At 32.6% G+C, this 25,854-nt stretch overlaps 2 protein-coding genes across 2 annotated transcripts; one reads left to right on the top strand and one right to left on the bottom strand.

Annotated features, from left to right (window-relative positions):
- Positions 1-2,328: 2,328 nt before the first annotated feature.
- LOC134727076 (uncharacterized) lies at positions 2,329-12,455 on the top strand. Its single transcript, XM_063591465.1, has 6 exons — positions 2,329-2,422; positions 4,707-4,798; positions 8,191-8,868; positions 9,439-9,495; positions 9,763-9,838; positions 10,933-12,455. Exons 2-6 carry the CDS (start codon positions 4,726-4,728, stop codon positions 11,225-11,227), a joined length of 1,179 nt encoding a protein of 392 aa, XP_063447535.1. The 5' UTR covers positions 2,329-2,422; positions 4,707-4,725; the 3' UTR covers positions 11,228-12,455.
- Positions 12,456-13,885: 1,430 nt separating this feature from the next.
- Positions 13,886-16,479, bottom strand: LOC134726455 (uncharacterized). The gene is made up of 3 exons (XM_063590860.1): positions 15,985-16,479; positions 14,836-14,911; positions 13,886-14,513 (listed from the first exon to the last, which is right to left on the bottom strand). The coding sequence occupies exons 2-3, from the start codon at positions 14,907-14,909 to the stop codon at positions 13,886-13,888; spliced, it is 702 nt and encodes a 233-aa protein (XP_063446930.1). The 5' UTR covers positions 14,910-14,911; positions 15,985-16,479.
- Between the last annotated feature and the right edge of the window lie 9,375 nt (positions 16,480-25,854).

The raw sequence follows: 25,854 nt of genomic DNA, 5'->3' as shown, positions 1-25,854 counted from the left end.
AGGAAATAACTGTATGAACCTGATGAAGTGAATTACACTTATAGGAATGAAACATCATGAATATGCTTTATAATTTTCATTCTAGATCTGATGTTGCAACGTGTAGTTACATGAAATTAAACTTTTAAGAATTTGCTCCTTGTCTAGCTAAAATAAATTATGTATTGGTATTCATATCTTTGTATTCATTATTTAAGAAAAATAGGTAACATGGATGTGTTGATTTAATTCATTCAAATATGGGTACAATTCCTGGAGAGAAAGATTACTTGATTGTTGTTTGCTAATACGTCCAGTGGCAAAATGTTCATGCATGTTCAGGAAGATGGAGAGAAAAACAACGTTGAGCCAATGAATGTAGATACGTTGGGCCATTGTTGTGCCAACATACAAATGTTGTCTGGGACTAGGCTAAATTTGGGTTCCAGATTGGTAACAAATGATTATATTTAGGTTCAAGATTGGTTACACAAGGTTATACTAAGGTTCCAGATTGGTTACACAAGGTTCTATTAGGGTTCCAGATTGGTTATACAAGGTTCTATCAAGGTTCCAGTTTGGTTACACAAGGTTCTATTTAGGTTCCAGGTTGGTTTTCCATAACGTTATATCATAACGTTCTTACAACGTAACTGGTAGTCCACACTTTTACGTTCCTACAATGTTAAATCACAACGTTCTCACAACGAAACAGAAACGTTCCCGGAACATTTCCTGAACGTTTTTGTGTTTTGTGGGATGTCATTCTCTTGTCAATATATGTTTGGAAACCACTGTTACAAACCCTCATTCAAACCAATACAAACTTACAGCTATAATTTCGGTTATTGCAGCACCTGCATACACAGTTTATACCTCCAAACGATATTATATTCACGGGCTTGTATTTCTTATCATGATTTTTTGATAGAGGAATGCTGCTCACGAGGAAGTTATTACACCAAATGGTCCAAGTGGTGAGGTTGAAATCATCCCTTCGTAAATTTAACGGACGCCATCACGAGTCTGTTGACAGTTATGCAATATCCGTTTCACAGATGATATCGGATTTGTTCTGTATGTCGTAACTACAATACCGTTCTCTTTTCATGAATGTAAACTACCGAATTAAACTTTTACCGGTTTTGTTATAACATGAGCAACTCGACGATGACCACATTTGGAGCAGAATCTGCTTACCCTTCCGGAGCACCTGAGATCAAACAATTTTTGGTGGGGAACATGTTGCTTAGTCATTATTTATTTATGTTGTAGTGTTTGTTTTTTTGACGTTTTCTGTTTTTAGCCATGGCGTTGTCAGTTTATTTTTCGATCCATGAGTTTGACTGTCCTTTCTGGTATCTTTCGACCCTCTTTTATTCATATTTAATAAATTCGGTTTGCAACCATCTATTATAACTTGATTATGACTTTGCTTGCACTGAAAGTTCTAACCTATATGCTACACTGAAAGTCTTGAGATTTTATGTGCAAAAGTAGTAGGATTATCAGAAGTAACATTCATGCGAAAGTGTGGAATGTGGTTCTCCAGGGGCGGATCCAGCCATTTTCAAAAGGGGTTCCAACCCAGAACAAAGGGGTTTTTCTAACTATATGTCCCCATTCAAATACATTGATCTTCCAAAAAAGGGGGTTCCAACGACCCCCCCCCCCCCCCTTGATCCGCCAATGTTCTTGGTACCAGTAAAGACATTAAGACGTTGGATTGTTGTTGGAAGATATAGTTTTATATTCGTGTCGGTATTCTATGTAAGAATCTAATCAAATGTTGATTTATTTGCATTACTAGTATTGCAGCTTGCTCAACCCGACTCACTGATATCATTTAACAGATAATAAGTTGTTAACAACGATTTTAGCCGGACTGTTTGGCTGAGAAGATTTCATTTCAAATTTGCAGCTGCCAGTACAGATATGTGACGGACATTGTCTTCATTAACTTACATTATCTTGTAAATGGTAATCAACTTAAATAAAGTAATTAAGCTGCACACTTATAATGTGGCACCGTTATTCCTAATATGGTACTTTCACTATAATTTGTGTTAAGGTTCGTAAGTGTTGTGATTTTGTGTTTACATACTTTATTTATACTGTAATGATAAACGAGTTAAAACATGCATTTCAACCTTTTTTAAGCCTCTCATTAAAGGGGCACATAGAAATGGTTTCAAACTGTAAAACAACTCTTTAATGTAATTGACGAATCGCACAAAACGCCGTATGTATCTCTTTATGATAAATTAACAATTGTACTTTAAAATCACTATAAGTTTTATAAGTTAACAATTGCATCCTTGATAATTTAATATCAACTTAAATGTCATGTTTTCTTATTCATTCGTTATCTATTTTTGTAACATCGATGTGACAACTACATCCGTGTGTAGTTCTTATTTGGAAACGACACAAACGTATTCAGGTAATATAAATATTTAGGTTCTTTTACACAAAGGTGTGTCTATTTTGATGTGTCTGAGTATTATCATTAATCTTTAATTTGTTTCCGTGATAATTATATACCGCCACATCTTAAATGACATTTCCCCTTAAGGTTTATGACCCCTTCTGTAGCCATTTGTGTACGAACTTTTCAAACTTCAATTGTATCAAAAGTACATGTAATGAATAATAGAGATAAACCATTGTGTACATATATACCAAGGAGAAACCTGATGCAAAGTATTATTATTTATTGTTTCATTGCATTTAATAGAAAAAGAGGACTTTTTGGCAAATAAATCAAGATTTTTATAAAAAAAAAAATATCCATAGACTTTAATACAGAGATTTTAGTTATAAGATTTGAAGCAAAGATTACTCACTTGCTTTTCTATGATGTGCTTGTGTTTATTTTCTACAAATTCCAAAATACTTCGTGCTGAGTCACTTAAGTCGATTGCACCCTTAAAGTTGTCCTTGGTTTTGTCCATATTTTTATTTGTTTTAACCAATAACTTAATTTATAAACTTGTTTTAAGGAAATCAATGCTAGAACTGCATGCAATAATTCTATACCTATCCGTCATCTAAATGACCAATATGAGAGTACAAGGATAAAGGCTGTTGATTTTCTACATGTTTAGCATTGAATCAACATAAGGGTACATAATCCTTAATTAACATTAGTTTACCGAACGAACACCGCTGATTTTTTTTTATAAGTAATGGTTATATATCTGAAGCTGAATTTGTTGGTGGAGGAAAATTTTAGAAAGGATAGAGAGAATATAAGGTGAACATGGCTTGGTTATAATTGTCGAAATGTTGCTCGAACCTGTTGATAAAAGTCTCATTCGAATGATCGCAATTGATAAAAAGAGAATCAGCTAATGGTAACGTCAACAGAAACATGGCCGTCGTCATCTTTGAAAGTTAAAACACATAATCCAACTCTTCATAACGTTTATAATATTTTCAAAGTGATGATTTAAACTTCACTGATCCTGTTAGAGATTTTACAAAATCACCAACTATTTTTGGAATTTTACAAATTTAATGTAACATATATATATATACACTTTTTTGGTCTTTTGGAAATGTTGTTTGTGCTGTTTTTAGACCCTTCTACAACGAAATTTGTTGACATGCACACGTATAAAAATTGCGGCTTTTATCCAACGAAATCATAGGTTTGAACGTAGTTTCAATTTAGACTCGTTTATATTTTTTGTTTGGGCATGTATCATATTTTCCCTTCGGTTTATATGATCCGTTCATCCTATATTGACTCTTAAATTCAAGAGTCAATCTTAAATTGAGAGTAAATTATATGACCTTCCAAATACCGTTTCGATCCCTAACATCACTGAAGAGACATATTGTCGAAATCCAGATCTGGTGTCCTAAAGAAATATTGACATCGAACGTTTGTGGCACAACATCGTGGCCACAAGTTAACAATTTTTTTTCTGTGACGTATTGAATTTATATTAAGATCCATTTTGTTACATCTTGTGATCAATTTTATTTGGCAATCGCCAATGGCAGTCAGCAGGGTTTAAGAACATCAGTTTTTCGACCTGTTAGTCAAATGCGTTTTGTTTAAATATACTTTTTCACTAATTTGGTCTTTTGGAAAAAGTTTATTTGTGCTGTTTTTAGACCCTTCTACAACGAAATTTGATGACATGCACACGTATAAAAATTGCGGTTTTTATCCAACGCAATCATAGGTTTGAACGTAGTTTTCAATTTAGACTCGTTTATATATATATATATATATATATATATATACTCCATGTGCTAGATCTACTTGAACATGTCTGCCTAAAAATGAAAAGATTACAATCGAGCAGCTGAAATCAATTCTTTTGTCAAAAAGTTTTATTCTCAACCGACCTTACTTGTTAATTTCAAGATGTAATTCAAGATATGCTACAAACTTGACAGTAAATACGGTATCCCTTGATTAAAATTTGTTCTGGTAAGAATGTAATGTATACCAAGACTAGAAAATGACTCAATTAGATGATTTCTTTATTGTTTAAGGTAAGCTAAATTAATTTCTCCAAAACTCACACTTATCAACGAGTTGTAATGTTTATGTTACACATTCTAAAGTGATCGTTTTGCTGAAATATATTAGGAAGACGTCAGATAGGAGACTTCTATATCCCTTTAAACAGAGAATCGCTCAGCTGAAATACATTGTACGGTATAAATCCTTGCATGATATGCGTTAACTTTGTATATTTTATTTTTAGGTGAATTCCTTGGCATAACATGTCAACCATTTCCCTAAGTTTGTACATTTGCACGATACTGTTAGGTTCATCCACGTATGTAGAAGCATTTAGTGAGTATTTGCATTACACTTTTGTTTCCCTTCAAGTGTTGGCATTCTTAAAGTCATAAGAAACCTCAAATTAAAAAAAAATATGCATATGTTTTTTATAACTAAATGGATAGTTTTCATTATACAACTGATGTACATATACTTTTTTCGGAGGAAAATTCTTTAATTTGTCCACATTTAGAAGAAGTGTACTTATTTTCAATTGCTTGCTTCCAGGAAGCAATTCGCCGACATATTTTCTGTATGCATAGTGACCCGAGCGTAACCCTCCTCGTAAAAATCCGGTGACCACAATACGCATGAATCTGTCATTGAAATAAACAAATATCTGATTATACATGTTGAACACGTGCTCATTGCCCATGCTTTTTGTGATTTGTTTACTATAAGGTGACAATCGGTAAAACTCGGCTTCAAAACACGGCATTTAATGAGCAGCCATATTTGTTAAATCATAATAAACAGAGAGAAAAAAAAATAACGATTATATGATATATTTGCGAAATTAATGACAAAATGGTGCACAGAGGACTATGTTTATGATGTATTCATGCATTGGTTCAAGAATTGGGCAAACATTATTTTTCACCACTCACTCGTTTCATATGACTTTAAGGCAATACTATAACTATCAAGCCATAAAACCAAGAGGTATCAGTCATCATTTCAATTTAGAGGCTGTTTTAATTAAACGATACTTCATGCAATATCTGAATATGTTCCTAGCGTTATTTTTGCATGATATTCAGAAAATATAGGTATAATAATAAAAATGAGGAAATGCTATTTGTTTATCATGTAGCAACACTATCCATCAAGACCAAAATGACAAATAAGGAGGTAAACGATTACAGGTCCACGGTTAGCTTTTCACAATAGACAAAAATCGTGTCTTATGTACATCAATATAAGAATCGGATCTTTGATGAGTTGTTTCCAACCGCTGGGTCAATGTCACTGCTGATAGAGTTTTGCCCTACTAAGATATCACCAGTCCAGTAATCGCATAAATTCTTTGTTGACACGAATCGTCATTGACTGTTATTTTTATAAAGTAACTGTTAATAACTTTAATTGTTCGAAATAATTAGTTAGGACTTTTCATTTTACGATTGGAATCCTTCTTCTTCATAAAGAGTACAAGAAAAATAACAAGGAATTTATAGGATTTTCAACAATTGCTTTTTAAACTATATATAATAAAAATTATGAAAAGAAAAGTAGAGGTAAGCGAGGATTTTTTTGCATGGAACTATATAGATGAAACAAAAAAACTCCGTATGTCTGGGGGCAAAAAATCAAAAGATATCCACACTCTTCTGCGTTCTATTGAAAGGTCTTCTGTCTGAATTCCCTAGTGTTAACTAAAGGAATGTCAAAAAACGTTGAAACAGTTTCTCCAGGCTTTGATCGATTTGTACAATGCATTACGTTTGCACGCATTACCATTACATTTGCGCGCAAAAATCGTTATGTTTGCGCGCAGCTTTTCATTACAATTGCGCGCATGTAATTGACAGGTAAACTCAGGTAAGCTTAGGCAATAACTCTTATTTATCTATAAATTTATTCAATTATTTTCAAGTTAAAGTTCCCTTTCCGTTAGTCTAAGTCTCCTACTCACCTACGAGGAGGTAGAAATTGGATACAAGCAGGATAAGTCGGTTGCAAAATTATATTCTATCAATCCGATTTGCTATAAGAAAAAAAAAACTTCAAATGTTCGTTACTTGACAAAACTTGACAAACTAACTGAGATTGTTTACGAATTTTAAAGAAATCACTATTCGGGGTACTTAGATATAAGAAGATGTGGCATGAGTGCCAATGAGACAACTCTCCGTCAAATAACAATTTATAGTACTTGTTCACCCTGAAAAATTCGCTATGAAGTTACATGTTTGCCTTAATTAAGTTAGAACAGAATTTAGCATGCACAAATTATATTTTGTCTTAGAATACAATATAAACAATATATGATTAAAATATATTTTCAAATTTAATGAATTTTTATATCATTTATATTTCATTATGTAGCCTTTCTTTCCTGAGTTTGCCTGTAAGATAGATGCACGCAAATGTTGTCAAAAGCTGCGCGCAAACGTAAAACATTTTAACCCCAAAATGTGCGCAAACGTAGTGCGCCCTAAACAACATAAGTATTAACTATACCTAACGTCAAAATGTAAATGTATTTAATCCGATTACGTATTACACCTTGATTCGCGCTGATTGCCCTACAAGATAGCGACGTGGGTTATGAATTGTGGGTAAAATCATCGATAGAAAACCATCTATAGGAGTAAGATAATTGAAAAAGTCGTAGTGACCAAAGTCGCATGTTAATAATAACTGTACTAAGTCAGGAATATGACGGTTGATGTGTTTCAGCTTTTGATTTTGCCGTTTGATTAGGGAAATTCCGTTTCGATTTTCCACGGAGTTCAGTAGTTTTATGATTTTACTTTTTACAAATCCCCTACTTCTTAAACCTTCTCTATTGCATCTTGCATTATTAGAAAGTACGAAAATAATAATCCACCAATTTAAAAGAATTAAAGTTAGTAAACTCGGTGATACATTTATTCAGACACAGAACTTCGAGGAATTCGGGAGACCCGATGACCAGAAGGTACAAAAATGTTTTAAATAAAGCAAATCGGGGTTTTCATGAACCTAGAAAAATTAATTGATACTGTCACTGCGGCCACGATAAACAACCCCACGTATATATTAAAAGTCAAACACAACTCAATTAATCCTTTTCTAAAAAAAAAAATGTTTTTGTCATGATAGCAATAATGAACATAACACATGCAGTAGAGAATGATTTTCACTGAAATCGTACTTGAATTTGAATATTACAGTTTTTAGTTTAACTTATACACTTAAACCAACACCAATCAACTCATTCCCGATAAATCATAGTCACACAATGTTAACCTGTAATGACAATATGATGTTTGCTTTGGTTAACCTTGGCATCATAGATATAGGAAGATGTGGTGTGAGTGCCAATGAGACAACTCTCCATCCAAATAACAATTTAAAAATTAAACCATTATAGGTTAAAGTACGGCCTTCAACACGGAGCCTTTGCTCACACCGAACAACAAGCTATAAAGGGCCCCAAAATTACTAGTGTAAAACCATTCAAACGGGAAAACCAACGGTCTAATGCATGTTTCGTAAAAATATAAAAATTTTGACAAAGTCTGTAAAAATTGTCGTTTAGGGATATCTTAAGGCATTTATAAGGTACACACTCACCAGACTGATACTGTTAATTCAAGTAAAAAGTAAAAGGTTTTTTTCTAGAGGTTTTAAACAAAATACAGGGGGCCTAAATCTCTTGTCGAACACCACATGTTTCAAGTATCGATTTTTTTCAGATTCCTGCAAAGAAGTATACTTGTCAAACAATCGAAATAACAGTGGAGAATATATACTTTATCATGACGAAAACCCATTCAAAGTATTTTGCTTCTTTGAAGGAGATTGGGTGTATACATTTATATCAAAGTCGTCGTATAACACATCAATCGACATCTCAAAGTTATACAACACTAGAAACTTTACTAAAATTCGTATCAGGTGGAAAGACGGTACACAAAAAGACGTTTCTGTAGAAAATTTGACAGGATATCAAAATAAATCTGATCTCTACTTCGGATATAACAACCATAATTCATATCAAGGACCTCAAAGAACAAATGCCGATCACATGTCGCCATATCTGTTTCTTGGATTTTTACCAATTAGCCTGGCAAATGAAAAAAACACACAAGGATACCGTGCTGGGGACAGGGATTTTAGCTTTAGAAATTGTGACGCAAATCCAAATAGTTACATAACTTTCTATTTCAATCCGAATAGAAGCTACTCGAGGACTGTTGGCAGGTCAAACACCTTTATGACCGGTTGGATGGATTATTCGTCATCAATAAATAATAATTTATCCATGGGTAATGAATTTTATTTTGATTTTGAGATGCATATGGGAGGTTGTGGTGGACTTATGACAACATATGCTGTATCCAATATAACAGTAGCTTTAGGATTACCGTTTGGTAGGTATTTTTAGAGCATGTTTGAAGATGTAAAAATAAAACTATATATGATAACATAGTCGTCGTCATCTAAATACCACTCAATTAGAAAAGGATTCATGTCTATCTTTTATCGTATTAAGTTGCATACCAATTCGACAGTCACTGTCGCAATTCACTGATGACTCTTAAGTAGACGAAACGCGCGTCTGGCGTAAATATATAAAATTGTAGTTCTGGTATCTATGATGAGTTTATTTACAACCACTTGGTCAGTGCCACTGCTGTTGGAGTTTTATATCCCCGAGGGTATCACCAGCCCAGTCAGCACTTCTGAGTTGATTTGAGTTATCATTGATATGTTCATAATTATAAATTAACTTTTAACAAAACTTTGAATTTTTGAAATACTAAGGCTTTTCTTCCTCGTGAATAGATTACCCTAGCTGTATTTGGCAAAACCATTAGGAATTTGTCATGAGTTGTCTTCGTCATGAGTTATTTCTCTTAACTCCGTCACAACTGTAATTTATTTTATTTCGAGAAAATTGGAAAGAAAGTAATATTATATGTGTATACATATTCTTCCAGGGCCTTTAACAAATTTTGAAGCACATGAGAAAGATATTGGAGAAATGGGAAATACAGGTAAAATATCAATAGTGTTAAACTATTATAGTTCTTTTTCATGTTTTAAGTGGTTTTTAAAGAACAGCTATTAAAAAAAAAAGTTTCTTGCTTAAAACGAAAGTTGCTGCTGTACACCATGTTTATTTTTATTTTGTACCTTTCTTCAAAATATTCGGGTGCACATATGTAATATTTACAAGAAATGCATTTTAAGCGCCATTTTATGTAATGTACATGTTTTTATTTTTTAACGTTATGTTTATATTTAATGTTTTCAAATTTTAGGGATGATAATCGGACTTGTGATCGGTTTGGTACTGTTAATATGTGTTGGCTTCGTAGCAGTAATATTTTTAAAAAGGTATTAAGTTTCTGCTCTACATTTTATTTCATTATAACTAAAACACAATATATATTTAATGAAAATAACAAATGTTCAACGCAATTGTAAAATAAGAAATACAATGCAATTGTCTAAAGAAGAAGAAGTGTAATACCGAGATACGTTAGGCAGGCGTCCATGAATAACCTTTACTTGGTACTTTAGAAATAAAGACCAGTAAAGGGCAGGCAAATGTACTGACCTAGTAATTGTAAAATAGTACTGAATTTAATAGATAAATATAAGGAGATGTGATATGATAAATTTGTATAAACTTGTTGAAGTTTATGTAATTTTGTTCAAGATATACAAAATGTTCAACGTTACCAATACGTTGTGGTATTTGCTGACTCTAGATATCGGTCTACCGTCATGAGAACAATTATGTTATAAAGTTGACGATTAAATATATATGATATTCCTGCATAGTCTTCTTTATCTATACAAATATCTATGCGCAATCGAAATATGTGTAGATGACATATATATGTTTTACATATGTATATCTAAGACCTCTTATTGGTTGCATTTCTGTAAATATTAAGAATGCAATTTCTTTAAAAAAAAGTTAATATTCATCATTTTTTTTCAAAGGTCAAAATACAGGGCTGTGCGGCATATTTTCAATGTTTATATGCCCTGAACTTCTCAGAGTTTAAACTAAAACTAATTTTCTTAACTACCCCTACCTCGTTTGAAAGGTTACCACAGCTTTCAATGTAAACAATATGCACATGTTTATTTACTGGTAATATTCCCAAGTGAGGTCTCTGTGAGATGGAACACAGAGAGCATAACTGGGAACCAGTATGTAAAAAAAATGTTTTTTTTATGAATATTCAAGATCTCCCCAAAAGAGGCGTGTTTCGAGAAACAGCTGTATTTACAAAGTGCAACCTATAATGAATAATCGCAGCCGATCTGCAACATAACATATATATGAAAATATAAGACGAACTAATATTTATATTAACAGATTGAAAAGCTTTGACTGTATTTTTTGTTCAAAATTTTAAAATCATCAAACAGTCAAGTATAGTGTTTAAAATTATACATTCTATATTGAATTTTAGATATATTGGCATGAGCGAAGAGAGGGACACGTTCAAAAATGTTATTACTTCAGATAGTTATACAATTCCAACAAAGAACGTTCAAGGTCACGAGTATCGAACCCTAGAAATAAGAAAACATACGAAACCATACATGAATGTTTCGAGTATATCAGGCAGTCGTGCTGTATCTAACACTGAATATGACTACACTGCCGCAAATGAATATGTTGACCTTGACAACCAAATAGGCTTAACAAATAGGGAATCGAATTATAATCAGTATGAAGTTGTGGAACAAACACAGAATATGTAATAAACTTCTGATATATCACCCGACAACACTATGAAGAAAATTATTCTTAATTGAAACATGCAAAGCAATAATTGAAGGTTAAGAACTTGAGGAGGAAATAAAAAGAAATCGGGAAAAACAAGATTGACGAAATGGCAAAAGTTTAAGTGTAATGAAGTGACTAGTTATTGTACTTCAAACATACGAAATTAACTTGAGTACAAACCATTGAACATGTACTTATGTGCAAAGTACTTATGAATTGTTTAGTTTTATGTCTTTTATCTAGAAGATCAAATTAGCAATCCTACTTAACGCCACTTACATTATGTCTCTGATACTTAGAAAATACTATATTGAGCAATCAGACTGTCTTATTTCTGCAGTATAATATCCGAAATTTACAGTTTTAAGTTTTTCATGGAAGAAGCTTAATTTTATTTTAGAACACATAAGATAGAATACCTTTTTCAAACTCTTTGACTTCGAAAAAGTGGCATCGCCTTTTTAATGTAGTTTCTGTCTTTTTTCCGTATGGTCAAAGTGTCTTTGATTTTAAACATTTGATAGACCTAACATGTACAGTAAATAGTTATTAAAGGTACCAGGATTATAATTTAGAACGCCAGACGCGCGTTTCGTCTACATAAGACTCATCAGTGACGCTCAGATCAAAATAGTTATAAAGCCAAACAAGTACAAAGATGGAGAGATTTGAGTTCCCAAGATTGCAAAACGTTGTGCAAAATATGGCTTTGGTAATCTATTACTTTTGTTCGTTAAGTATTCATTGTGTTGATATCTTATTACTTCGTTTATATAATGAAATAGTATAAGTTAAGAATTATATATTGCACGTGGCCCATTTAGTTACTACGGTTAATATCTGTACGGTTGTCATCATGCGTTGCCTACAATATAATGTAAATAAATTATTCTTATATTTGATTTCATAATCCGGCTTAGGAATAGTTTGTTAGACTGTGTTATGTTGTTTAGATGTTTTTTAATGTTTTGATTTCTTTACTTGTGTTTATTTCTACTAATGTTTGCCCTCATGCAACAACAAAAATAAATGTCTCACTATCATTATGTATGGTAAACATCACAGCCTTTCAATTAAATCTCGGACAAAACTTCACGATAAAAGAGATAAAATCAATAAACCAAGTGTGGACTTTCCATTTTCGTCTATCTACCTTTCAGCGGTACCTGTACATAGAGTATTTATATCCCAGTTGATACTATTTCGGAGCTTGAATTTCATATCATGATTTCCTTGATAAAGTGTTTCTGCTACACAAAAAAAGAAAAAGAAAAAAAGAAGCTATCAAACCAAGATTTCCAAATGGGGATGTTTTAATCATCCCAACCAACTTTTATGGATGCCATCTCGAGTTAATGATATCTGTTTCGTAGAAGACGACAGATATGTTCCAACTATCGTTACCATATTCCCGTCCTTCTATCTTATCACCAGGTTGGTACATGATTTAATAAAAAAAAATGGTTATTCAAAGACTTGTATTTATTATTCTGCAACCCGAGTGTTTCCCTTACATTTGGTTGGCCTTAAATTCTTGTGTTCTGGACAGTTTTTGTTTGCATGTCTTTTCAATCAATTCGTTGTCTTCATTTTTCGATTTTAGTTTTTATCATATAAAAAAGAAGATGTGGTATGATTGCCAATGAGACAAATATCCACAAAAGACCAAAATGACACAAACATTAACAACTATGGGTCACCGTACGGCCTTCAACAATGAGCAAAGCTCATACCGCATAGTCAGCTATAAAAGGCCCCGATAAGGCAAAGTTAATCAATTCAAAAGAGAATCATGCATTTTTTATGCAAATTTATGTGATCTTCTGAGTGAAATAGAACTGGAATGGAAGAAGGAGTTTTTACTTAGATCATAAGTTTTGTCATTGTTCGTCTTTATTATATGAATAAATACAACAATTGTTGACTTCTGATATCAGTTTGTACAATGATTTATTTACCACCTTAAAGATATGTTCTTGGTGAATACCATATATCATATATCTTGTGTAAATTAATCATAATTTCAACCTCAAGTCATCAATAGTCAATACTAATTATTGTAATATTCTTTTGATAATGAAATCTTAACAGAAACACTGTATTGCTTTTGATATTTACATGTGCTATTGCATTGTTTTTGCGGAATGTTTTTTTTTTATTTATGTCTCAATCTTTTTTTTGTGTTTATCTTTATGAGCGTGTTGCTGTAAGTTCCCCTGATACTCTTCTTATATTAGACTTATCATCACATCATTTTATTCTTTTTGTCGACAGAAGTTTTGATTTGTCATTCTAAACTTATTAACAGTTTTTGGTGGGTTTCTTGTTATTCAGTCTTTAGTTTTCTATTTTAGTTTTTGTGTACTTTTATTTGTCTGTTTGCTTTTTCATTTTTAGACATGATGTTGTAAGTTTATTTTCGATTTATGAGTTTGACTGTTACTCTGGTATCTTTTGCCCCTCTTTTATCTGACATATGGCAATAATGAATAAAAATTAATGACAACATTTGCTCAGAGGAATTGATTTTTTTTTAAAAACACCTGTTACAGGAAAGACTTTTTCAAAGAATATAATTATAATTGATTGAAATTCAAGTAATTGTATATTCTAAATGTATTAGATTTAAAAAATTAAGAACATTTTGAAATATCATACTCGTCTTCTGTTTTCCTTCCAGTGAAATGATCGTACGTGTCTGGGTTTTCTGAATCCGACCTGTAACGACTTGTAGAATCATATACCGTATCGACAGTATGACTGTAAATGTTGTTTGTAGATTCTTTATGTCGATTGTCACGTGATGAATCATACACGCCTTCATCAGAAAGACCATGTGTATCATCCGTTAAATATGTTGCGTTATCAAAGCTTGTTTTGACTTGACTCGTATTCACTGGTTGGGCAAGTTCATATTGATCAGTTTTGGTTTTATTTTCAGATCTATTGTAACCCGTTATATTTGGATCTAAAACTAAGTAATTGTTACAAGCAGCATTGTTATATATCATATCAGAAATATGACCTTGTTCAGTAGATGGTTCAACAGTAGCATAATCATAATTTAAATTTGTCTGCTTTAAATCTTGTTTCCTACCAGAAACTTCACTGTTTGTAAGATTTTGGTATGGATAATCGATAGTTGTCTTTTTTAAATCCAGGTACGTATTGTTAAGATGGCCTGTCCCACTTGCCATTTCAACATTTTGAGATCTAGTATAACAATCCTTTGATTCTTTCAGTTTGCCCGATACAAAACACCTTAAATATTTGAAATAAAGCGAATTGTTTTACATTTTTATGATTGAACAAACTTTATGGATTGTTAAACTACAATTTTTTATTTTTTTTTATAATACATGTTAATACACATGATGGTAAATAGACAATATTTGATGTGAATAAATTATTCAATTTTACTTTTCCCAGTTATTATTTTTCTTTATACTGATGAAAGAACAAAGAATTTACCTGTATTATTTTACCTTATGAAATGAAGAAATGGTACAATTAAAAGTTTTAATCGTAGAGATGGAATCTATTGAATATTTAGATTTTTTAGTTTCTTCGTAAATTACAATACCTTCGAAAGAATATAACTGTAACAACCAGAACAAATATAACCAATACCAGACCCACAACAAGTCCAATAACCATTCCTGAAATAAAGTCCAAAAACATTTACCATATACATGTACTAGTATATAATTTTTATCTTTCCTTTTCAGATTGTCACATGATGTATTTTTAGCTATGTTCATAACATTGCATGCTAAAATTCAAAGTGTTATGGGAGAAAAAAAAATAACAGTTTGAGATAACAATCTGTCTTCACTTAAGCCTAGATCAATCTAAGTTTATACGTAAGGTGATATGTTATAGGATTTTTTTAAAGTTTTATTGGAGATTTGAAATATGTATCCAGAACAAGTTTTAATAAATGAAAAAAGGGTATCATGTTCATCAAATATACTGTACGATACGATCCGAGTAAATTAACCCTTTTCATGCGATTGTTCTAAAAGGTTGTCAATTCAAAACAGTAATAAGATCTATGAATATTGTTGTGAAGGTGTCAATATTGATTGTGTTGTAACGCAACCAAACTAAATACTTTTGTTATATACATACGTTTTTATACTTTGCATCTATCTGATCAGCTAAGCCCTTTTCAATCGATTTTTTCATATGTTGTATATCGGGATGTTGTCTCTTTGACATATTCCCATTTCCGTTCTCAATTTCTTATCGTTTCAAAAAACTATTTCTGCCCTCGCATTCTGTATGTGGTCCAAAACAGAGTCAAGAGTAATAGTAGAAATGACTGAACTTTTAACTTTTAGCCCATAGTGTATTGTGCTTCTCCGTATTTTATCTACTTATAATTATTTTCGCGAATATATAATTTGTAATGTCAAAGAAAAATAGATGTTTGTAAAAAGCCTTGTATAGTTTCACGCAGCCTAATATTTATGAAAGGGGATGTAACTTTCTAAAATGGTATACATGGATGCCAAAGTTATTATTTCAAGATTAAAAAAGTTATACACTCCAAGATTAAAGTTGTTAATTACATGATTAAAGTTAAAAGTAAAGATTAAAGTTTGTTCTTCTAAGATAAGCGTCGACAATTTCAAAAAGATGGTTCGAATACGATCATGTTTTAAAATGAGCCTTTGGTTTAAAAATTTATCGCGACTTGAAAGTATACAACACTACACATTACTAGTACCTATGTCATTACTGTCTTCATTTGTAAATGTTGAAGTTGTTGCATTGGTTACCACAATTGCGTCTGTGAAAAGAGAATATGTTTTACAGGATAACCTTTAGTTGTTTAATACTGAATGTTACTCCAGTTCCGTCATATTTTAGGACTTCATATATGACAATACCGTTATATCGCTTTTTAATTTGTCAGTCAGGCTTATCATCATTGTACATTGTACGTTTTCCTGTATGAAAGGGTCGTGAATGTTTGCTTCGTTTACACTATCGTCTTTTTATTTAAGATATGGCTCCATTTGAATTATCAATTATTCCTTATATGAGAAATATTTTGGGAGACCTAATTCTGCTTGTTTCCTATTAAATCGGATGTTCGCTTCTACTTTTTTTTTCAAGTGATTATAACTAATCCTGCTGTCATAGGTACATCGTATGATTTGACAAAGTTGTGTTATGCTAAATGCTTAGTTGCCGTTAATACATGACAATCAACGGTACAAGGACAACTAAAAAACAAATCAAGTGGACAGAACATTTTTTTATTATTGAAGACCAGTGGCGGATCCAGAAATGTTCATAAGAGGGGACCCGTTAACTGCCTTAGAGGGATCTTGGTATGCTCCTGATAAGATCCTACTAAGATTCCACTACGATAGTAACATGTTATGATTACAGCTTACGGTCTTGTCATGCTCCTGCTATTTGAATAACATTTTTTTGTTATAGAAATGGGCGTATAAATTATTCTTTAATTTATTTCTTAATTGTTTTCTATATGTAATATGAAAAGGAAAGAGAAAATTTCTTCCGTTCGCTGATGACCGAACAGTATTATTTTAAAGTTATCCCAACATTGGATTGCTTTCTAAATTGACAATGAGGGTCTATTAACTGTAAGTCCATAAAAATGATAAATTGTTAAAATTTATCAACGGAACGAATTGAAAACAACTGCCATTATCATGTAACACCTCCATATATATTAAGCACACTTAAAAGTATATGATACTATCGTCCAGGGCTTTCATTTCCAATCATGATTACCTTTCCAGAGCAAAGCTGCTAATGAGGATCATATTAACAAATGTTCCTAAAGGTAAATATCATTTATCGCTTTTGAAAGTTTTACGGATGACATCGTGGTTTTTCAGTGTCAAGTCAATTAACACAAAAATATTCCCAACTATGTTTCCACTTTGCTGTCTGTTTCAGCACAGAAGATTTATTATTGAAAATATACTAACAATAATCAACCCGATTGATATGACTATTAGAACAGCAACTATAACTACATAAGCATCCATGTTCACTTGCTTTATTCTCAGATTTGTTTTTGTTAAGTGCTTACTGAATTGCTGTTTTCGCTTTCGTCGTTTCATTCCGTTTATAGTTCGGCTATGCTTTTGGCATTTGGGTTTTTAGGGAGCTTTTTTTGTGTTACTGTCTCTTTTTAAACAAATACATTAATTAGTGTCAGGGTAAAACTGGTTATAAAGTATCATATCATAATGGGTTTTTTTATTAGTGAAAGAATAAAAAAACATTCAAAGCGCACTCACAATAACAATCATTCATTTGTATAAATAAGGAAATTTTAATAATATGATACATTTACCCGTAGTAGGCATTGTTCATTTTACAGTTAGTGATGTCTGTGTATAGTCTTTATCTACAAAATCAAATTAAGAATTGCCTCAAATTCTATCCATCCTCAAATTCGAATTTGTAGGTTTTTAACCAACAATGTTTCACTTGAAACAGTTCAAAGAGTTGCAGTATAATAAGAACACTCATTATTGTCTCGAAACATAAATCATATATATGTACTCAGCTCGAAACAATATAGTACTATTGACAGTACCTCGCATTCTTCCTTCTTCAAAGCCTTCTATGAATAAATCGTATCTTTTATGACATGTATAATATTTTTATTAAGTTTTTGCTTTACCGCTTGCATATTAAAATAAGCTATAAATTCTGATCTTTCAGAGTTTGTCAATGATATTCACATACATGCACGGTTGTCGCGATCTAATGTCTGTGGATACCAGTTTTCTTGTTTTATCTGTAATTGTGCCGATTGTGATACTCTAGTTGCATATTCATTTTTTATACATGCAAAAGCATTGTAAAAAGGATACATCTTTTTCACTGTCAAGATGGTCAAAGAGTTGAAACAGTCATTTGAAAATTCAAATAATTCAAGTATATGCATTTGCTCTAATTCTAATTTTCTTTCGTCGATTTAGCCCTTCAACTGATTTGGTTCGATTTTTCTTGTATAAGTTGAAACAGTCATTTGAAAATTCAAATAATTCAAGTATATTCATTTGCTCGAATTCTAGTTTTCTTTAGTCGATTTAGCCCTTCAACTGATTTGGTTCGATTTTTCTTGTTAAGAAAAACAGCACGTTTGGCATATTAAACTATAAACCGTCAGTTGATATACCAGGGATCAGTTTTTACAAATATATTTTAGTATATAGTTATCAAAGGTACCAGGATTATAATTTAGTACGGCAGACGCGCGTTGCGTCTACATAAGACTCATCAGTGAAGCTGATATCAAAATATTTATAGAGCCAAACAAGTTCAAAGTTGAAGAGCATTGAGAGTCCAAAATTTCCAAAAAATTGTGCCAAATACGGCTAAGGTAATCTATGCCTGGTATAAGAAAATCCTAAGTGTTTCGAAAAATTCAAAGTTTTGTAAATTGGAAATTTGTAAAATAACCACATTATTGATATTCATGTCAACACCGGAATGGTGACTACTGGGCTTTATTTGTTGGCATTTTTTTGTGTATAACTACAAATCTATATCATAACGCAAACATCTATTAAGGTGGGTTTGACGGAACAAGGCAGAGAAGATTATTTCATTTATACGTTTTTAGATATATATTTTTTAAATAATAGATGGACGCATTTTAAACTATTCATATTTGGAACCAATAAGTTATCATATTTGAGTTATATTTATACGTACAGGCAGATAATCCTAAGGCTGGATGCAATTGTTCACAGAATATGACGTCATGAATCCACCACAACCTCCCATGTGCATCTCAAAATCAAAAAGGAATTCCTTTCCCGTATGTTTACTACTGTTTTATGTAGAAGACCAATCAATCCAACCTGTCATGAAGTCATTTCTACCATCTTTTTTACCGTCTCTACTAGGATAAGTGTTATTTGGATTATAGTAGAAAGTTATATAACTGTTTGGATTGGCATCACAGTTTTTGAAGGTAAAGTCGTATTTTGCAGCACGGTATCCTTGTGTAGTTTTTTTTTTTTTTTGGTCATGCTAACTGGTAAAAATCCTAGAAATACATAAGGCGACATCATATCTGCATTGTTACTGTGCGGACCTTGGTAAAAAGTATGGCTGTTATATCCAAAGTATAAGGTAGAACTGTTTTGAAACTGTGACAAATTTTCTACGATAACTTCATTTTGAGTACCGTTACTAAGGGAATCCGCAATTTCGCAAAGTCCCTGGTTGAGTGTAGTTTTGAAATGTCAACTGATGTTTTATAAGATTCCTTTGAAATGTAGGTGTATATCAACTCTTCCTCAGAAGAGCAATATACTTTGATGGAATTGCGGTTTTGATAAATTATATATTCTCCGCTTGGAATACTACTGTCTTTTTGGTAGAATTCCATGCATGAACCTAAAATTAAATTTGTATTTTTTTTTAACATAAAAAACATTTAAATATATCCTTTAATTTGAAAATTAAATATGTTCAGTTGATTCTGTAAAAGAAAAAAATAGTTGAAAAATTATCAAAAGAAGACTTTTCACTCAGCACTGAATGATAAGTAAGATCATGGAAGTGTGCAGTATGTTAAAAAAAACTTCACTGTTTATTCTAACAGTGCATTGAAATTGTGACAAAAAGGGTACTTTATGAGGCAAAAATAACAACCAATCACAGTTTAATAAAAATATAAATGCATCATTACAATTGCCTGAATTTAACGTTCTTGCTGTTGCTTTTGATGTCACAAAATCAAATGAAATTGTTTGTTTTCCATTTTCTTTGTTTCCTTGTTTACGTATAAGTGTTTGTTAACCAAAATTGACTAAACATGCTGCTTTGAAAATGCCGAAAGAGAAGCTAGGATACTCATTGCTTTAAGTCTGTACCTAGTCTATGCCAAAAAATAGACAAAAAGTTGAGTTATGAATCAGATAAAGACTAATCACTAGAGCAATGTACTGTTGAGTGAAAAGACTCGTTCTGGTTCCTGGTTTGTTGTGAAAATAAAAAGTTGTTCCAACCACAATTGAAATATATGCTCACAAATTTCGTACCATACATTAAAATATCATCAGATACATGGGGTTTGTTTCAGCTGTTAGAAAAATGGCTGTGAACTAGCTGTAAGTGACTGCAATTACTCTCAGATCTGTACTTTGTGTCTTTTTGTGTGTATAAGTTCAAATTCTTTGTCACGTCGAGTGTGAAGTTTTCTGCTTTGAATCGAGCTAGTGAGTTAGACCCTTTTCAACTGATTCAAGTGTGTTCTTATATAGATATAGGAAGATGTGGCATGAGTTCAATGAGACAACTATCCATCCAAGTCACAATTTATAAAAGTAAACCATCATAGGTCAAAGTACGGTCTTCAACACTGAGCTTTGGCTCACACCGAACAGGAAGCTATAAAGGGCCCCGAAAAAATACTAAAGTAAAACCATTCAAACGGGAAAAACCAACTGTCTAATCAATATGACAATACGAGAAACGAGAAACACTCATGAACCACATCAACAAACGACAAATACTGAACATCAGATTCCTGAACAGGTGCAGCGGGATTAAACGTTTTAATGGTACCAAACCTCTTCCTTATCTGAAACAATTGTATAACATCACAACGTAGAAATCCACACTATAAAATATCAATTAGAATGGCGTAATTCAATCAAAAAACGTAGTTGTACTGACGCACCACTGTCAAAGGTAAGGGGAGGGTTTGGCGCTAGCAAAGATGTTCCGCCCCGCCGCATTCTTTACAGGCCTATCCCTAGACAGGATCATGTAGTATAGTGGTTATCTTTAGTTCATATCTGTTATATGTACTGTTCGTACTTTTTTATTGATTTGGCCGTTAGTTTTCTCAATTGAATTGTTTCACATTTTTCATGTCTAGGCCTTTTATAGCCGACTATAAGGTATGGGTCTTCTTATTCACGAAGGCCGTACGAGTGCGTATAATTGCTAACATCCACTTCATCTGAACTTAAATGGTTGATAGTTGTCTTATTGATAGTAATACCATCTCAAGGGAAGAATATTGTGGTCTTTTCAAATTCGACTATAGCTTAAACAAATATTTATTAACACTCATTTAAGATCGTGAAATACACTTAACTGCCAGGCCCCACATCCTTCCTTTTGTCTATGTTATTATGATATTCTCCTGGAAAGAGCTTTTTTTTAATAAAAGGGATCAACGAACCCATTACCTTACCTTTAAGATAGATCAATAAACATTGGCATAATTATGGGTGATTATTCAGACTAGTGCACACATTTTACAGTTCAAACAAAGCAATGCCGAGCGTGGCATCCCCTCGTATGCAACATATTTGGGACAAATATGGACACTATATTTGTATATGACACATGCAGAAAATGGTAAATTGAAAATGCATATTTGATACATAAACTATTTTTTTAGAAATCAACCTAAACATTCAGTAACTGGAAATACCTTTAATATTGTCTTTAAAACGCGTGATGCTTTCGACATATAATGTAAATGCACCGTAAACTTACACGACGTCTTTTAGACATCGTATGGCCATCGCGCTATCATCGTGATCCATTGTGTAACCTTCGTAATCCGTTATGTAGCCTTCGTGATCCATCGTGTAGGCTTCGGCTGAGATATGAAGCTTAAATACCCGTCTTCGGTTATCCTTCGTATGTCCATCTTTTTCTATCGTATATAATTTCGGCACCATCGTATAGACTTCGTTATTCATCGTTCTTGCTTCGGTCACTTTTTGGTATTTCAACGAGATCGGGACCAACTTCGTACGAACTTACAATTTTCGCATTCGGGTGTCCATCGTATATAAAAATCGGGACAGTGTGACGCGGGCATTACCGATTGTATCAAGGGTTGAAGTCAGTGGAAGAAGTAGATTTATCATTTCAAATATTGATGAAGTAAAAGAGGGACGAAAGATACATACCAGAGGGACAGTCAAATGTTATGGTTTGGTTTCTGCTTTTTTTTTTATAACGATAGTTGATGTATCACCGTCATGTATTGTCTGTTGTCTTTTTATATATAATAAATCACATTCTGTCTGGATTTTCGTGAAATAGTAAGTTTATTGTCCCCTCGGATACAACTATTGCCCTCAGCTACGCCCAAGGACAATAGTTGCAATTCGAGGACTTACTATTCCACTCATACCCTGTCAATAAGTATACAGTATTCTGGAATTAATCACAGTATCTATGGTTCCCAACAGAAATAATTGTTTAAGTCAGTACTTGCCTGGTAGTTGTTATTGAATTATATTTTTCAAAGGATTCTGCTCAAACTGGTGCTAGGTGTCATATTAAACTTGTAAGTTGTAAGTGAGTTTAGGTTTTGTTTTGCTCCGTGTTGACGGCCTCATCATTTTTCATAAGTGGCAAGGTTTCGGTGCAAAATATAGCTGTCATGCGTTAAATATCATTGTTGTGACTTGGAGATGAAAAAAGTTATGTTCCTGTGCTTTTATGTACGGAAGCGTATTAGCGCCACACATTTTTTTTTTTTTTTCCTATGTTTGCGTTATAACGCAAACCTTTGCTTCCGTATTTATGTGTTTTTGTCGTGCCGTTGTAATGATTTTGTGTAGATAACCCATTTCCTTTTTTTTTATTATTAAATCCTTACGCGTTCTTCGCTCCCCTGGATACCAAATAGAACAATATATCCGCCATATATAATAAATTTTTTAACATTGGTACTCCTTCTGTTTTAGTTGGGTTTTTTGTTTGCCTCTACCGTCAGCCATTAAAAATCAACCCAACCAAATGCTTGTCTATCCTAGGCTCGTGCTGCTGCGCACGACCTATCTGCAGAAAACTTAGCAATTGTAACATTTTGTTCCTATCGAATAAGTAATATATTTCAAATGTTTCACCAAAGTTCATACTTGGAAATATTGATATATGTGGACCACCCCTATGACGGACAATTGTTATGTAATGATTGTTAGTATTTTCAGCTAAATGGTCATTATATAATAAACTTTAGAAACTTACATGAAATATATGACAAGATGACAGATTACATCACAAGTAAGCGTGATGTATCTGAACTATGTCTTTTTGTCGAGCCTTTGACTTTTGTCGCAAAAGCGAGACATAACGATCCTATCTGAACTATGTCTTTTTGTCGAGCCTGTGACTTTCGTCGCAAAAGCGAGACATAACGATCCTACAGATCCTACATATCGACAGCGACGTCCACAAATATTCACTCTGTGGTTAGAGTTTTTCAAATTCTAATAACTTTCTTGAAATATCCTGGATTTCTTCTAAACTTGGACAGGCGCTTGTTTATAATCATTTGATATTATCCACATTAGAAGTAAGTTTTGTAAAAGAAAATCTTGTTTTCCGAATTTTACTTATAAATGGACTTAGTTTTTCTGCCAGTTAACAATACATTCACTCTGTGGTTATATATTTTTTTTTAAATTTAAATAACTTTTTTAAACTATCCTGGATTTGTACTATACTTGGACAGAAGCTTGTTTGTGATAAAAAGCTAGTATCTAGAAGGAGATTTTGAAAATTTATTTCCTGTCTTTCTGTATATTACTTATAAATGGACTAATTTTTCCTTATAGTTAACATTATATAATATACAGTCTGCAGTTCAAGTTTTTGAAACAATTAGATGCATAGACCATCCTGGATTTTCACCACACTTTCAAAACAGAGCTTCTTACTTTCAAAATACAGTATCTGGAGGGAATTTCAATATTTTTTTTCTCTACTTTTGTTGAGCCTGTGACTATAACAGCACAAGTAGGTTAGACACTGGGTTCTGCGGAACCCTTACGATATTTTTCAAAATAGCAATATTTATAATTACACTTTCATAAATGCATCAGATATTTGTCAATCTATCATCATATCTCTCCGTGAAATATCGGTATTATGATTAATACATTTATATACTAGTCACATGATGACATATTTGCAAGTGGATATGCTCTTTTAACATGCAAACTTTCCAAAAACCAAGGACGTGAAGATGACATGAAATTTCTTTTGGCATTTCCAAATTAGGGTTCAATGAAGATTGCTTCGCTCAAGAAAACTTGTTATTTTTCAATTTATAGACTGTATGAAAAATATCAATTCTATCATCGCTTTCATTATTATTTTAAGAAACAAGAATCATTGAGATTATTAACGGGTCAGCCGCATCTCTGCATGATACTGATTCCGTGATGCAACATCTTTACTGCCGAATAGCTGTTCATTATCATTTATTAAGGCCATGCAAAGTTTGTCGGGTTTTTTTCTAGTGTTATTAACATTTTAAATAAAAAGAAGACAATATTTTTTGGCAAAAACACATTTACATTAAATGGTTTCAGCAAACCGGCCGGTGTAAACAATGCTTACACACTTCAACTACAGCAGTATGAATGCACGCTTTTACTCAGCATTATCAAGCTGCAAACTACTTTATTTCAAGTCCATTATATTTGGAATTTCCCTTATCTATCTTTAGTAACTGTGGAACCCGTTTGTAGAACAAGTTGTAGAACTAGTTTGATAAGTATCTATATATAAGTCTTTGATTAGTACTAGTACTGCAAGAGCATTTCTTAGGCGGTCTTACGTGTGGTGTATAGTCATATATAAGTCCGATACTATTATGATAAGTATCGAGGTGCTCACAGTAACTTCTAAGTATAACACGTTCTGCATAGTATGTCCGACGCAGGTTCTGGCCAAGACCATAATGCTACTGGTGAAAATCATCATGATCTAGATTTCACTTCCGATGGGGTCATTTCACTTTTCACTTCAGCTTGAAACAACGCTGCTTAAGAGAAACAAAAAGAGTCGTTGATTAACCATTTAGTTAACCAATCAATCCATGTGTTCGTAGATAGTAGATGTTTTTGTGTCCTGTTAAATTGTTCCTTTTAAAATTGTTATACGATGATGAATGGTGTACCCATATTTTGACTATTTTATTAATTGTGACTGTTTATTTAACGCATCATGTAAATGTAGCGGAATTTGATGAGACTGTCACTAAAGTGAGAGGGTTATCGCTATAGAACCAGGTTTAATCCACCATTTTCTACATTTGAAAATGCCTGTACCAAGTCAGGAATATGACAGTTCTTGTCCATTCGTTTTTGATGCGTTTTGTTATTTGATTTTGCCATGTGATTATGGACTTTCCAAATTGATTTTCCTCTGAGTTCAGTATTTTTGTGATTTTACTTTTTAGAAGCTTGGTTAGGCAAAAGTACAAAGGCAAATGGTGTCGACTAAACAGAATTCACATTAAAGAGCGAAGGAATAAAGATTCAACATTCGTTTAATTCCGAACGCTTGGATAAACCAGATATATATGTCTTAGAATAAACTTTCCGCCATTGAAAACTGTTTCAAGTTGGGCAACGTTACAAAAGTTAGTAGTTTCATTTCCGAGGAGAAATAAATATTTCGTAAGCGAAATAAATTCCTGAAAATATCTGATAAACACGGTTGGGACACGATAAATGAATATTTGGATAGCCCGTTGGCAGAAAGTAGCGATTAACGTGCTGCTATTTCAAAGACTGCTCGAGAGAGAAAAAAAATATAAGCCGTA

The sequence above is a fragment of the Mytilus trossulus genome, chromosome 7 (genome assembly GCF_036588685.1).
Source record: "Mytilus trossulus isolate FHL-02 chromosome 7, PNRI_Mtr1.1.1.hap1, whole genome shotgun sequence".
Lineage (NCBI taxonomy): Eukaryota > Metazoa > Mollusca > Bivalvia > Mytilida > Mytilidae > Mytilus > Mytilus trossulus.
This window is presented reverse-complemented; position numbering and strand designations above follow the sequence as displayed.

Bases quoted from the DNA above. Each gene is read 5' to 3' on its own strand.
- LOC134727076 (XM_063591465.1), top strand. From the start codon at position 4,726: ATGTCAACCATTTCCCTAAGTTTGTACATTTGCACGATACTGTTAGGT. The intron at 8,869-9,438 runs GTAGGTATTTTT...ATATTCTTCCAG, and splicing joins AGCTTTAGGATTACCGTTTG to GGCCTTTAACAAATTTTGAA. The intron at 9,839-10,932 runs GTATTAAGTTTC...ATTGAATTTTAG, and splicing joins GCAGTAATATTTTTAAAAAG to ATATATTGGCATGAGCGAAG.
- LOC134726455 (XM_063590860.1), bottom strand. From the start codon at position 14,909: ATGGTTATTGGACTTGTTGTGGGTCTGGTATTGGTTATATTTGTTCTG. The intron at 14,514-14,835 runs GTATTGTAATTT...CAAATATTTAAG, and splicing joins ACAGTTATATTCTTTCGAAG to GTGTTTTGTATCGGGCAAAC.